Genomic DNA, 15,724 nt, shown 5'->3' with positions numbered 1-15,724 from the left:
GTGTGTCCCACCGCGATGGGCGTGGTTGAGGCTGCGTTCGGGGCCTCCTGGAGGCCAGGGGTCCCCAGGCCAGCGCACTTGGAGAGCACCGGTGAGTCGGGCCGTGACGGTAGGCGGCTTCGTGCAGCCAGGCCTCGAGGACGTGCCCAGGGCTGGGGAGTTGTAAGCTCTTGAGGGTATCCTCCCTCTAGTCTCTGGAACACCAGTTTTAATTCAGGACTGATTGCACCAACTTCCTTTTGGTTTCGTTTTTTAAAACCTTGGTTCTCTCGTTTTCTGGCGGGGTTATTTTTCTGTTCCTATCCCCACCCCCACCCCCACCCCCCCAGGTTGCGTATCCTTTCTCCCAGCTGCCCGCTGACTGATGCTGTCGCGGGCACAGCTGGGCTGCCAGGCTCCCTGAAGCTTCTCTCCCATCACTGATGTTAAGTGGATGTCTGATCCAATTAAGGTGTGGGACTGTGTGTGTGAGCGTTTTCACTTTTTGGGGCAAGAGGACAGCATGGTGACAGCTTCCATACCCCATCCTGTTAACGCAGATCACACTGTCATCCATTTTACTGACTGAATAGCAAGTTCACACAGCCTCATGTTCAAGCCTGTGCTCGGCTGTTTCCTGACTAGACTCTTGCCGGCCGCGCCTGCAGACTGTGGGGTCACGCTGGGGGAGGAGGCAGGGAGGGCCCCCTGGTGGGAAGCGGGCAGCACCTTCAGCGATGTGTCTGGGCCACTTCTGGTTTAGCACTTGACAATGCGTGTGCACGAAGATGACGACTTGGGAGAACGTGACAGGGTCCCTGAACCAGTACCACGTGGTTTCCAGCATAAAATAAGCAGTGGGAAAGCATCCCAGTGTCCCCAGTTCTGTAAGCAGCAGCCAGGCTTTCTGAGGCCCGGCCTTTAGCCCCACCCCCAGCTGGTGAGCAGGCCCGCCCGGAGAGCTCGGGCAGCCCTGTGGCTGGCCCGTTCCCCACTGAGCTGTCCCGGGGGAGGGCTGAGTGACAAAGTGTGTGCAAGTGAACGGTTTAGTATTGTTCATGCAGAAGAACTGATGCGTTTGGATTGTGCTGGAGGAGACTCATGGAAGTCCCCTGGATGGTGAGGAGATCCAACCAGTCCATCCTAAAGGAAATCAACCCTGAATATTCACTGGAAGGACTGATACTGAAGCTCCAATACTTTGGCCACCTGATGTGACGAGTTGACTAGTTGGAAGAGATTGATGCTGGGAAAGACTGAAGGCAAAAGGAGGGTGGCAGGGGATGAGATGGTTAGATAGCATCACCGATTCCACGGAAATGAATTTGGACAAACTCTGGGAGACAGTAAAGGACAGTGAAGGCTGGCGTGCTGCAGGTTCATGGGGTCGCAAAGCGTCGGACATGACTGAGCGCCTGAACAACATGCAGAAAAGAGCCAGAGTGTGGACATCTGCTCACTTGTGCCAGAAACTTGGGATGAATCTGCCAGAAATGAAGGAGCCTGGCTGTCCCCACAGATGGGGTGTAACCAGGAGAGGGGGTGGAAACATGGTTGTGGGGGAACCCTCTGAATAACCTACTCCTGCGCCCACAGTGCTGCTTCATTTACTGCAAAAGTGATTAATTCAAGTCGGTGATAACATGGGAACCTAACTATTGAGAATGTGAACTTTCGTACCGGTCCAGTGCTTAAGAATGTGCCTGCCAGTGCAGGGGACATGGGTTCGATCCCTGGTCTGGGAAGATGCTACATGCTGTGGAGCAATGAAGCCCGTGGGCCACAACTACTGAGCCCGCGCTCGACACGTGTAGAGAAAGCTCGCGCACAGCAACTAACACAGTGCAGCCAAAAATAAACACATGAGCCTGCGTCCAACGGACCACAGGAATTTTACATCATCGGGAGGGGAAAGGGCTCAAATGGAGTCAGGGTGTCAACTGGCAAAGAACACGGGAGAAGCTCCTGTGCGTCTCTCAGATTACACCCTCCGCAAGAGCAGTTCTGAGGGCTGTCAGCCCGAGACGGGGACCCCTGCCTGGCCATGCACACCCCAGCACAAGGCCCTCTGAGAGGCAGAAGGCTGCTTTCTTGTTCAGTGGGAAGTATGTCTTGAAGGAAACATGGAAAAAACTGTCCAATTACACAGGACAAATCTAGTTAAACATTTGAAATTTATTACAATAGCTAAACAAATATGTACAACCCCATCTTTCCAGAACTGCTTAAGGACCAGGGCTGACTTGATACTTAGACAACTGTTCAATATCTCAGATTTGTGAACTGCATCACAACCAACACAGAGTACAAGAATTACCTTTAAAGTAAGTGTATTAGGTTGGTGCAAAAATAACTGATTTCAGACCGTGAATTTTAAATCGTCATCAGTCAGTTCAGTCCCTCAGTCGTGTCTGACTCAGCGACCCCATGGACTGCAGCACGCCAGGCCTCCCTGTCCATCACCAACTCCTGTAGCTTGCTCAAACTCATGTCCATTGAGTCGGTGATGCCATCCAACCATCTCATCCTCTGTCGTCCCCTTCTCCTCACCCTTCAATCTTTCCCAGCATCAGGGTCTTTCAAATGAGTCAGCTCTTCGCATCAGGTGGCCAAAGTATTGGAGTTTCAGCTTCAGCATCAGTCCTTCCAATGAACACCCACGACTGATCTCCTTTAGGATGGACTGGTTGGATCTCCTTGCAGTCCAAGGGACTCTCAAGAGTCTTCTCCAACACCACAGTTCAAAAGCATCAATTCTTCAGTGCTCAGCTTTCTTTATAGTCCAACTCACATCCATACATGACTACTGGAAAAACCATAGCTTTGACTAGACAGACTTTTGTTGGCAAAGTAACATCTCTGCTTTTGAATATGCGACCTAGGCTGGTCATAGTTTTTCTTCCAAGGAGCAATAAATCATTATAATTAATCTCTATAGCATAAAAACCTGTGCTTTGGGATTTGATGAACTCTTGGAAAGTATCTTCTGCCTCCTGCTGGTTGTGGAAATGTTTTCCCTGCAAAAAGTTGTTGAGCTGCTTGAAGAGGTGGTCTGTTGGTGAGAGGTCAGGTGAATATGGTGGGTGAGGTAAAACTTCATAGCCCAACTCGTTCAACTTTTGAAGCATTGGTTGTGCAACATGCGGTCGGGTGTTGTGGAGAACTGCGCCCTTTCTGTTGACTGGTGCTGACTGGCGCTGCAGTTTTTGGTGTTCACTGATCCGCTGAGCCTACTTCTCAGAAGTAATGGTTTCCCTGGGATTCTGAAAGCTGTCGTGGATCAGAGGGGCAGCAGACCACCAAACAGTGACCTGAGCTTTTTTTGGTGCAAGTGTGACTGGAAAGTGCTTTGGAGCTTTTTCTCAGTCCAGCCACTGAGCTGGTCATTGCCAGTTGAATAAAATCCGCTTTTCATCACACATCACAATCCAACCGAGAAGTGGCTCATAAGTTTTGCATACAGTAAGAGAAGAAAGACAACTTAAAAACGACCATTTTTAAAATTTTCAGCCACCTCACAAGGCACCCACTTAGTGAGCTTTTTACCTTTTCAATTTGCTTCAGATGCCGAATGACCGTAGAATAGTCGACACTGAATTCCGTGGCAACTGCTCGTGTGGTTTTAGAGGATCAGCCTGGATGACGGTCCTCAATTGCTCGCTGTCAACTTCTGATGGCCGGCCACTACACCCTCATCTCCACGGCTCTCGTCTCCTGTGCAAATCTTGAACCCCCACTGTACTGTATGTTCGTCAGCCGTTCCTGGGCCAAATGCGCTGTAGATGTTGCGAGTTGTCGCCGCTGCTTTCTGACCCATTTTGAACCTGAATAAGAAAATCGCTTGAATTTGCTTTTTGTCTAACATCATTTCCCTAGTCTCATATAAATATAAAATACACAGCAGGTCAGTCATTAGCAAAAAAACATAAAGCAAGAAATGATATATAACATAACCACATTAAGGATGTATTCCAGTATCAAACAGTAAATTTCAACAATGCAAAAACCGCAAATATGTTTGCACCCACCTAATATGTTTGGTTCTCAATTTGCAACTGAAATGTGCGCTGATGGGGCCTCCTCCACCACAGTGACTCCATGAGCAGTGCATGGGTCCAGCCGCCGGCCCCCCAGAAGACTGGGGCCCCGGCTCCAGTGTGGAATTCCACAGAGCAAGCTCCAGTGACTTACTGTTACCTCTGTTTTTTTGGGGGGTGGGGGGAAATCTTGATTTCTGATACCAAAGATCCTACTGTTAAAACAAACCATCAAGGGATAGAAATTAAAATGCTTTAATTTTCGCTGCCTTTAAGTGTGAAATCTAGGGTATAATTTTAATATTTTAAAAAAGTATGTTATCCCCCCACCCTGCACCTAGTACTTTTAAACAAATTTTAGAAAAAGCACAAAAGTCTTCAACTGCAGAGCATCTGTCGTGTGCTCTAAACCCCGAGCTGGCTTCTCGGCAGCGGTCCTGTTACTCCTCCCTGTGATTTTCTCTCTGTTAAGGCTTTGTCCAGTCCTCACCTGGTGGGTCAGGGGTACCAGTTCTACAGAAACGAAGGTTACAGAACTGGGGATACATACGCTCAGAGCCTCAAGCACTACACACATTCCACCATTCTGTCAGTGAAGGATAAAAGAGTTTTAAAGTCTTAATTCTGCATAATTTTGTTATGTGCAATGAAAGCAAATAAAAAGACGATGCCTATTTTGGACTTAAAAACACTCTTTACAGTGCGTTCTTTTACTAAGCGGTTGCCCCAGAAGGGGTGACAGTGGATACCGGGGCAGCGGAGTGAAGCTGCCTGAGAGACCCGGACGCAGAGCCGCCGAGGCCGGCGGGCGGGTGGCAGCCGGAGCCGTGTGGGTGGAGGCCGGCTGACGGCAGAGGAGGAGGAGGGCTGGCAGGAGAGGTTGCACCTGACGCCTCTTCTCTGGGGTGTGGATGTCTGGTCTCTAGTCTGGAAGGCAGGCTCAGACCTAAATAAAGACATCTACATTAGTCACGGCCTCTCGAGGCCTGTCCGTCACTCCGCTTCCAGCTGGCTTCTCACCTGAGCAGCGACACCCAGGGCTCCCCTCCCCGGAGCAGAAGCCGGGGTCCCCGCTAGGAACCCCAGGCAGCCTGCGCTGAGGCAGGAGGGCGTCCCGGCTTCTCCGAGGAGAGGCGGCCACCTGTGCTCCGCCAGCGAGAGGACGCGATTCCGCAGACGCGGGGCCTCTGCTGCCGCAGCTGACCTCATCTGGAAGGTGTACAGGCAGCTGGCGGCGGCCGCGGCGATGACACTCCCGGCCGCGTGCCGGTGTGTGCAGGGTCTTCCTGCTGGTCCAGGCTGCCCACGCTCACCTTGCCCTTCCGCTACCTGCCCGCACACACCCTGCGAGGCTGCAGGCTGGCCTGGGGCCTGCTGTTCTCCCTGGAGGCCTCCAGCGTCTCGTCCCTCTGGGTGGACCTATCGAACATCCGGAAGAAGCTGTTGTAGGGCCCGTCAGGACACTGCCGCGGGAAAGACGATGACCTGTAAGCCACGAGGAACCCCCGCCCCGCTGCCCAGATGAAGCGGCTCACCGCCTACCCCACCGCTGCACAGGTCACCTTCAGACATCAGACACGAAAGATCCTAACGGCCAGGGGACAACCGCGGTGAAAATGTCTGACTGAGCCTCATACACAGTTGTATCAGTAAAAACAAATACAACAGAATCAAAAAGGGAAAAGTAGTGAATTTACACTTTTAATTACATTAATGTGTTTTTGAAAAAGGTAAAAACCTTGACTTTCTCCTTAGAATGTTTCCCATCTTCAGTGAATTCAAGATCTCTTCAGCCGCACAGGGCGCGCTAAATCCACAGTGGGCTTTCAGGACGCAGCTCCCGTCCTGAGCCGCGGCCGGGGTCCCCTCCCAGTGTGGGGGCCATGTGCATGTCCATGAGCGCGGCCTGGCCCCTTCCTGCACCCCGGGTACACTCTGCTGCGCGTGACTCCCATAGCTGGATTCTCAGGGCTCCACGTTCTATTGTTTCCGGTGGTGTGCCTGGCCGTCTGTGCCTGGCCGTCTGCGCCGGTGAGCTCCGGTTTCATGGGTTTCAGCCCGGGGAAATCCTGGGCCCTGGAGCCCTGGGAAGGGCAAATCCTCCATGGGGGCCGGGCACCCTGCATGGCCTCAGCGGGTCTGCTGAGAAAGCAATTTGTGAGGGCTCTGAACCTGGGTCCCATTGCAGGCCGCAGCTGTGTTTTCCACCTTCTGAAGCCGGCGGGGGGGGACCCTGAGCTCCGTGTGCTGCTGGGACATCAAGTCTGTCACAAGGGCGGCCCGCCCAGGCCCGGGGCCCCCACAGGACTCTGACGGTGCCCAGGCGGCTGTGCTGAGGCCTGAGGGCGAAGTCCTGTCTCTGCCCCGGGCGCCACACCCTCTGCGGGCACGGACACCACGCGGGGCACGTCTACCTGTGAAGAGTGGGCATGCAGACCTGACGCGTCCGTTCCCCACGTGCCTGGCCAGGCCTGCTGGGCATGCTCCGCACATCAACACACACACAGGCATGCTCGTGGTCACAAATCTCAGGGTACGTGATCCACCCCAGCCCAAGGTCTCTCACACACACGTCTCCCTTGGGGCCAGTCTAACGCAGATGGGTGCCTTCTACGGATCCCAAGGGTGTCCGTCTCAAGAGCCAACCTCTGCGGGTCCAGGGTCATGGCTCCCCCCAACCCGGGCTCCCGGCTCCTGGGTCCAGCTGAGGCCCCGAGGCCAGCGCCGCGCCCTCTTTACTCTCAACCAGATGCACAAAGGACGGCGGCGTTAAGGTCAGCAGTTCCCAGGGCCTGTGCCGCAGGGCGCCTCGGGATGTCTAACAGCCCCTCACCACTGCCGGGAGGTCCTTGGCTCAGACACGTGCAAGCCCCACACGGCACACAATCCCATCACAGACCCACGGCAGCATCTCCTCCCATCTCACGAGATGAGATGTTTCAAATGTTATTAAACACAGACCTCTAGGCAGAACCAGCGTGGTCGTCACTTCTAAGGCACGTGCCCACAGACGACCAGAAGCATCGAAACGGCTGTAGCCCCGTCAGAGCGGGGCGTCACACCAGCCACCGCACTGGCGTCCCCACACGGCAGCATTCTGGGGTCTTGTCCTCTGCTCATTCCCAAAGCAAAGGCCATCCCACCCACACTAGCTTCCTCACCTCCTTCCTTTCACTCCTCTTGAAAATAACAGAAAATAAAAAATTATCATCCACTAAGCATTTCGGAAACAGCCAATGTGAATCTAGCACAATGCTTGCCGTTCAGACTGGGATGGAATTGCAAGCAACGAGACACATGCCCAGACACCCCGTGTCCACCCTGGGCAGCCGGGCTCATGCCCACCCTGACCCTGGAAGGCCAGGTCCCCACGCAGGCCTCACCTGTCGGAGCCATTCCAGCAGCACTTGGAGTTGTCAAAGATGCAGTCATTGTAGAGGGAACACAGCTTGCTTCGAAGGTACTCGTGGACCTCATGGAAGCACAGGAAGGTCGGGGCGGTGGCGCCCACGGCCTCGCCTGGTGGGTCTCGACAGGCCGGCGCTGCGTGTTCAGGTCCCACACCTCCACCGACAGGTAGTCCCGGCCCATCCAGTACCGACCACGTGGCTGAAGTTCACGTCGGACACGGAGGAGCTGCTTTCTGAGAAGGACCTACTGCTGGGCTCTTCCCAAACCGGAAAACACAGTGTTTCCACTTCTATTTAAAAACCAGAGAACAACCCACTCTGCAGTGCAAGCGAGGCCCCCAGGCTCACCCGGCCCTGGCCCGCAACCCGGAGCGCCGCCAGGGCGCAGACGCCCTGCATATCCTGCGGCTCCACGGGGGCCGGGGCCCCGCGCACCCCAGGTGGCAGGCTCCATGCCGGACACCACGAACGGCAGCACGAGAGGCGGACACGGGCGCAGGGCCCTCTGCCACCCGGAGCCGTAGGCACTGCAGGGCCAGCCCTCAGCTGGGGACGGCTGGACTCCAGCCGGAAAGGTCCCACCTGCCACGGCCCGTCAGGAGAGGGGTTTTCCTTCACTATTCAATGGGCAAGACTCACTCCAGCAAAACCCAGTTACTGTTTTCAGAAAGATTCTGAAGACTTCCTGGGCAGACCTTTCTTCCCCCAACACTTCTGCTCTGTCAGCAATAACTCGAGTGCCTGTCTTCCCTCACCCGCCTGTGTGCCAGACCCCAGAGCCTGCTCTGGCTCGGGGAACTGCGGGCAAGGAGGCCTGTCCTTCCTTTCATTTTCAGCTGCTGCTTTTTTTTCAGCTGCTGCTTTTTAAAAAATAAATGTATTACAAGGAACCTATATGTTTATTGACTCTGCATCTGAAGTTGATCCTAAGCAACCTAGTGGCAATACTGAGCGTTTACTCACATAAATAACTTGGCTGACAAATAAAACCGTTCTTGGAATCTAAACCTGCTTACTCAAGAGTGTTGTCTTGAAAACGAAGGCCAAATGCTCAGGCCCTGGCACTTTACAGCAGGAGACGCTCTGGACGGACTGACCGATACACTGACATCACTGCAGGACAAAGCGTCCAAGACAGGAAAGTCCACGGCGCGCTGGGCCGTGATGCTGTCAGCGCTCAGGGCCCAGGGGCGTGCTGGCAGAGTTCCCGGGACACACACGATGTGTCACATGACACATAGACTTCCTGGTTGTCTACAAAGCAGGGCCTGCTCCTTGTGACTAAAAATGACAAACCCAAAGCTCTCCTCCCCCAGAACTTCAAGGCTCAGTGGGCGAAAGCCTGGACTTTCCTGAGGGAACTGGCTTCCAGGCCAGCAGAACTCTGCAGGGACAGAGCCCATCCAGAGGGGGAGATGGCCTCCGGCCTCAGCAGAGGGCCCTGTGCACAGAGGGGCTGGCCGGGGTGACCGGCAGGCCCTACCGCGGGCACCCAGGAAGCAGGGCCTCCGCGCAGGCAGGCACACAGGCGGCAGGCGGCACCGCAAGGTCTCTGGAGGTGGTGAGAACCCAGACAAGGCGGGCTCCGGACGGGAGGTACGTGAGCTCGCCAGAACTTACCCTCGGCGTGCCGGCAGCACGGGGTGGACGGGCCCCTTGCTGGTGCTGTAGAGGAGCACGCTGCCCTGGAGGGGACGGGCTCCATTGTGGACGAGCTCACTGCCCTGGAGGGGGCGGGGCTCCGTTGTGGATGGGCACGCTGCCCTGGAGGGAGTCAGGCTCCGCTGTGGACAAGCACGCTGCCCTAGAGGGTTCGGGCTTCGCTGTGGACAAGCACGCTGCCCTAGAGGGGGTCGGGCTTCGCTGTGGACAAGCATGCTGCCCTGGAGGGGGTCAGGCTCCGCTGTGGACAAGCATGCTGCCTTGGAGGGGGCGGGCTCCACCGTGACCACCTCCATCAGCTCCTCCATGTTGGCTGGCTTCTGTCCACGATTTCTGGAAGCGCATGGTTAAGGCAGGGCTCGCAGGCAGGAGGTTTAAGAGCTTAGGTGTGAAGGAAGTGATTACAGGCACTGTAATCTGCCAGGTAAGAGGATCTATATTAATGCACTAATCAGATCCAGCAACGCGTGGGGAGAGGGGGCTGCCTTCGTCTGATTCAAAGCAACATAACACACATTAAAAGATAAGGAAGAAAAGCAGGCAAGTGCCCACTGCACTCGAGTCCCACATAACAGCCACAAAACGGCACAGACCCAGGAGTATTGCCAGACTCCAGTGGATCCCGACAGAGTCGAAGTATCTGATACCAAGAGCCTGTCCTAAGCGGTCAGAGCAAGGTCACATGGCAGGCTGCCAAACACAGACATCACTTGACTGAAAACACGAGGAAGAGTGGAACCTGGCTGTGGGCCCGGCCAGGAGAGCAGGAACTGATGACAACATGGAGGCTGATAAACCCGGGGACCCCCCAGCAGAGCCTGCAGCCGTCAGACAGCACGCGCAGGGCCCCAAAGTGCCGGAGTGCGACGCTGCCCAGCACTCGGTGGTGGGTACCGCCAGGCTGCCGAGCAGGGTGGGGACCAGGCTAGCCCAGAGTCGGGGAAGCATGCGGGGCTCATAGGGCCGTAAAGCCAATGGGTTCCGGAGGACTGGTCAGTGCAGGCCTTCGAGGACACCCCCCGACTGGGGGAGGAATCACCCCCAAAATGAGAGAATGGTGACCCAGCGCGGGAGAGAGCTGGCAAAGGGGCATGGCTGGCCATTGGGTGAAAGTCAAGTGGGAGGCGAGGAGCCACAGGGCGCCAGCTCGCCCCTGTGAGTGGATCCAAGGCACAAGAGTGCCAACATACCCCAGGAAGCACGTGCCAGTTCCCAGGCTTTATGACCTCGGTCACAAGAAGGGCATCTGAATCCTGATGGGGGGACAGAATCTTTACAAAAACCATGATAGATGCTACTGCATAAACAAACCCTTCGTGACTTACAGTCCTCACAAACTACTGAGAGAGGATGTGAGCTTCCAACAGGAGAAAAACGATAAAGGACACTAAAAGTGTCACAGGAATGGACATCAACTAACAGACGACATCCTAACTCACCAATAATCAGAGAAACGAAGGCCAGTCTGGTTTCACAGAACTGAGAAGTGACTTTTTTGAGAGCTCCGACGTTCTGCTGAAAACACTCACCGACGGCGGGGAGCACCCGGTCACGCAGGCGGCCAGGGAGTCGGGGTGCACAGCCCGCGTCCAGTTCCAGGCCTGGGCACTGAGTCTGACCAAGCACACGAAGGCGTGTCCACAGGGGTCACTGCAAGTGACCTGCGGCTCCAGGAGCAGGCGTGGCGTCCAGGCCACGCGCACCGTGGAGCCGCGGCTGTGACAGGCACTCCTGGCACAGACAGGTGTCAGGAGGGTGGGAGAGACCTAGGCTGAGTGCTCGCTGCTCTGAGCCAGGCGCGGAGCTGGGAGCCTGCAGCGCTTCTCCTAGTCTCCAGCGTCATCCTAGGAGGCTCATGCCAGCGCCTCAGCTTACAGAGGAAGAGGAAGGCTGGAAGAGACCCCCCGACTGATGCCAAGGTCACTGAGTAAGCCCAGGCCCCGGAGCCCTCCCACCGCAGGGACACTTCAGCAGGCGCCGGCCGGACACAGAAGCCAGCGCTGCATACACTGCTTCAAACAGCGAGCCACTACACCAAGCAAAAGGACAGAAACGTCAGCACGACGCATCAGATGCTGCAACCATGGCCTGGCCAAGCAGACGCCATTCCAAAATGCAGCGTATCACAGGGCTCCTTCACTAGTTTCTAGAGAAACCAATAACCTAATTTTTTACTATTCCGTACACAACTTGTCTTCTAGAACGTCATTCTTACATGAGAAGTCACTTCTGGATTGGGTAATTAAATGTCATTCTAATCAAAGCCAGTATTTTCCACCCTTATTATCTATTAGCAAGTTTAGAAAAAGAAACACAGAAGAACAGGCAGCATTATTTACCTTTGACGTACACACTGTTTAAAACTGCCTCTGCGTCGACCCTGGAGGCAGGAGCTGAGGCGATTCCCTTTACAGAGACAGTGAGCTTCCCCGAGGGAGAGGGAAGTTCCCACTTTAGAGGGAAACCCTGGAAGTCACAGTGAACGTCCACTGCAGGTCTCTGCAGCAAACCACATCCAGAAGAACAGACTCCGAGACACAGCAGTAGGACGGAGGTGAGGAGGACCGTGCGAGAACAAGCCTGCAAAACACTGCTTGGATCCAAACATCCTGGTTCAAATTAGGGTCCAGATTTCACCCAACTGCACAGCTTTCTCTGCCTCACCTCCTGGAAGCAGGGTGCTGCCACTGACCTACACGGTCCCCCACCCTGCTCCCTGGGAGCACCTACCATGACCCCCCGTCCTCCTCACGGCGGGGCCGCGCCTCTGTCCTGTGTGGCCGCCCAGCACTGCGTGCACACGGCCGGCAGAGCGGGAGGGAGGCGGGCCCGGGCCAGGCTGCTGCAGGCGTGGGGGGCTGTCTGCCACACCCCGCCCTCTTCTGGCTCCTTGGCCACTAATCCACAGTGTGCTCACGCACTGGGCCCTCACCGGGCAGACCACTCCCAACAAAGCTTGAACTGACCGACCGACCGCGCGGCCCACGGCGCTCAGGGGACCCAGGCAGGCGGCTGAGGGGCACTCTAGGCGGTGTCGGGGCTGGTCTCCGGGGTGGGCGGGCCGCCTGGCCCGAGGCAGCACCCCAGCGTCTCACCAGGGCAGGACTCAAGCTTGTTGAACCTCCTTCACACACTTCATTTTATTACAGACACCATCCATGGGGTCCTCACTAGGCCAACAGCAAAATACCAGATTTTAAGTTTTATTCAATTTCACAGATGTCAAAATGTGATGAAAAATTAAGATATCAGAATGGATATGGCCATTCACAGCGTACCTATGCACACCAAAAAGGGACTGAAGAATTTATTTATGAAAAAAGAACTAGCAATGATGCTAATGGACTGATGAGCCAAGAATTCCGGGACGTCAGGCTCTACCCTAGCTGGCTCAGAGGAAACCTGGCGGAGGCCTCCCTGCCTGTCTGCAGGTCAGCTTCCCACAGGGAACTGCGCTCAGCGCCACCTGCTCCATCCCCACCGACCGAGCTACACCGAACCTCGGAGGGAAAGACAGCAGATGCACTCAGAGAGACCTGTTGTGGAATTAAATCAGCCTTTTCTTCAGTAGCATTGTGTGACTTTTCGTCTTTGTGAAAATAAGGACCCCCACTCCACAGCACACGAGGTGACTGTGCCGACACTCACGGGAAGGCAGGCCTCACAGCATTTCTGTGCGCGGCACAGCGCTGTCTGCACAGCCGACTTGAGCGCTGCCACTGACTAATTCAAGACAAGTACCGGATAGTTAAAAAAATATATGTACCCGCAGTGCCGTGACTCTAAACGGATCTCAGAGTCGTCCATCTTCGTGTTTTAAATTATAGTCTTCTGCTCTTTTATCCCCTTCACTTATTTCCCATACGTTAACAGTTTTATCTGAAAAGAAAAATTTCATTATCTATATTAAAAGAAAAACTGTATGTTATGCACTGGTACTAGCTGAGTGTTACAGCAGAAAACTGTGGTTCTACCCTGGTTTACAGGGTAGGAGTATTAAACATTAGTATTTCCAATTATACACAAACATCTTGTTTCCTACAAATGAGTAAAGACATAGAGACGCATGCAGAATTAGGAAAGTACTACTGGGAGTGTGTTTTGCATACTTTGACTTTTCAACCTGTCACTTGCTATCTAATAATTTACCATCCCCCAAAATTTTAAGGCAGAAATAACTTCCAAAGAAGGTTAAAATAAAAATGAATCTACACATAGAAATTAAAAATAAAATCCTAACTCAAACAGCCACTTAAGGAAAAAAATAGCTCTTACCATTTGTAGAGAGCAGAAAATAAGCAGCATTCTGTTAGGTAACCACCTAATTTTATCAATTTTTCCTTCAATTTCTAGACTTTTCAAGTAGTCCAACTCTTAATGACTTTGAAAGGTACTGTAAACGTTACACTCCCCCCTGGAATGAGGGTGGCTTTTATTCTGCAAGAAAACAGAAAGCCGTTTTAATGAAAAGAACACAACGTAGAAAAACATTCAGTACTCCCCATGTGAATATCAAATGACCACATGCATTTTAAAAAGTTATTAAAAAGTCTGGGTCAAATAAATGTCAAACAGGTGACACTCAGAATTAACTTTACTTGGAAGAAACAAATAATGAGGCCAAATCCCCAACCTCCTTTTCCACCTGCAGGCATCTGGCTGAGGGCAGGGTCTGGAGCGCTAGCCCTGTGTGCACAAGGGCTCCGGCCGCCTCTGCTGCTGGGTGGGGGGTGGGCGCTCTGAGAGCGACCGAGGACCCGGAGGGGGGAAGGGGCTGCAGCCTGGCCCCGTGGAGAGCCCTGAGCTCACTCCTCCAGGGTGAGCCACGGGGCACGCTCCCCATCACCTTCGACAGCCGCCAGCACGCACCCGCGCCTCCAAGGAAGGGAGTGCTACGGGTAGAGTCACGAGTGAGCCGCTACGGTCTAGGAACCAACGCAGGCACATCCCGCAGCACGTCAAGGGGAAGCGAGCTGCGTGAACACACCTGTGGTGAGATGCCTCTCGTGCAAAATTTTCACACACACAGAACAATCCTACACACTGCAGTGAAAACAGACACACAAGCTAATGACCAAGTCTGGGAGGCACAGAGATAATAACATAAGGTTTGGGAGTAACAGGGCAAGATGACATGGTGGTGGGTGGGGGTGGGGCGAGACGCGTGTGTCGTCCACAGGCCCAGCATCTCCTTTTCTTTCATAAAGGAAGACGAGCCTGGGTGCTGGGTTCATAAGTATATTTATACTAATCTCTGAAATCGTCTGCATGTCCAAAATGACATTTTCTATGAAACAGTAGTGAAGTGAAAGTCACTCATTTGTGTCCGACTTTTGGGACCCCATGGACTATACAGTCCATGGAATTCTCCAGGCCAGAATACTGGAGTGGGTAGACTTTCCGTTCTCCAGGGGATCTTCCCAACCCAGGGATCGAACCCAGGTCTCCCGCACTGCAGGTGGATTCTTCATCAGCTGAGCCACCAGGGACGCCCAAGAATACTGGAGTGGGTGGACTTTCCCTTCTCCAGGGAATCCTCCCAACCCAGGAATCGAACCAGGGTCTCCTGCACTGCAGGGGGATTTTTTACCAACTGAGCTATGAGGGAAGCTCCATGAAATAGTAAGTATTTCATAACTAAAAATCAAGGAGGCCAGCATTTTAATTCTTACTCTGTAACCAGGATCTAAAATCTTACACTTCTTAACATGTTAGTATGTGTGTCCAATAAACGGAATAAGCAACCTTTATGTCTAGACAGACACCTCCTTATGATTCTGCACCAAGACCATGTATCAGGGAAAACTCCCCAGACCACCCACATCCCCTGCGGCCCAGCGCTCCTCAGCAGGACCCTGGCGCTCCCAGCCTGTCCCCACGGGCGCGGGCTCAGCAGTTCATGCTACTTATGCTGCTCTCCCTCTTCATGGCCCTCACCTGCTGGCCCTCACCTGCTTCACATAAAAAGCCAAATACACCAACAGATACTTCAAGCTCTCGAATGAACAAATATTTAAAGGAAAATCTGTGGCACTGGTGGGTCCCGGGCCTCAGACGTGACTCTAGGAAGAAAAGCAGCCGTCACAGTGCTGCCCGACCTTCCCGGGTCACTCTCTCCTGGAACAGCCACCCCGAGCACCACCCTCAATTCCTGGAACCTGAGGTCACTGCGAACCCTCGGCCCTTGTCTTCCACCCTGAGGCCCCATGAGCGGGGAGGGTGGGAACAGAACAGGGGACGGAAGGGACTCCAAGCAGCAGAGGGTGTGGGGAACAGGAGACGGGGAGAGGGGGACGGCGGAGTCCACTTTGTTTTGGGGCACGCCGGTCCCGTTAGTTTCGATGTCTCTGGGGGCTCCCGCAGAGAAAACCCATTCTGCATAGAGGTGGGAGCCATATCCACAAACTGCTCAGCCCAGACAGGCACCCTGGGGTCCTCGGGCTGAGGGCTCTGCTGCTAATGTGGAAGAGAGCTGGAATATCCAATGCTGACTAGTTTCAGTGGCTCCCTCCTGACTGAACGTCCTGCGTCTCCCCCAACCAAGCAGAGGGCTGCTCCAGCCTCCACAACTTCCACACTTCACTGATTCTGAAAGGCATATTCTGACCCCTCGGGAAGTTTTCTGTGGCTTCTGAT

At 54.1% G+C, this 15,724-nt stretch overlaps 1 protein-coding gene across 20 annotated transcripts in view; it reads right to left on the bottom strand.

The window, feature by feature from the left end:
* Positions 1-2,771: 2,771 nt before the first annotated feature.
* LOC122708690 overlaps positions 2,772-15,724 on the bottom strand; it is a 35,116-nt gene continuing 22,163 nt past the window's right edge. For 7 of the 20 annotated variants that reach the window (XR_006345253.1, XR_006345252.1, XR_006345261.1 and 4 more), the window contains 7 exons: positions 13,364-13,525; positions 11,428-12,967; positions 9,047-9,505; positions 7,400-7,716; positions 5,037-5,435; positions 4,008-4,962; positions 2,772-3,803 (listed from right to left, as the gene is read on the bottom strand). Coding sequence is in view for 2 of the 20 variants with exons in the window: in XM_043925061.1 (XP_043780996.1) it covers positions 3,664-3,803; positions 4,766-4,962; positions 5,330-5,435; positions 7,400-7,607 (651 nt within the window). In the remaining 18 variants the exon portion in view is untranslated. Of the gene's footprint in view, positions 3,804-4,007; positions 4,963-5,036; positions 5,436-5,698; positions 6,431-7,399; positions 7,717-9,046; positions 9,506-11,427; positions 12,968-13,363; positions 13,526-15,724 lie in introns of those variants that run through there. The other 13 variants (XR_006345266.1, XR_006345265.1, XR_006345257.1 and 10 more) reach the window with 13 other exon arrangements.

This window comes from Cervus elaphus, chromosome 15 (assembly GCF_910594005.1).
Source record: "Cervus elaphus chromosome 15, mCerEla1.1, whole genome shotgun sequence".
In the NCBI taxonomy this organism is placed as follows: Eukaryota; Metazoa; Chordata; class Mammalia; order Artiodactyla; family Cervidae; genus Cervus; species Cervus elaphus.
This window is presented reverse-complemented; position numbering and strand designations above follow the sequence as displayed.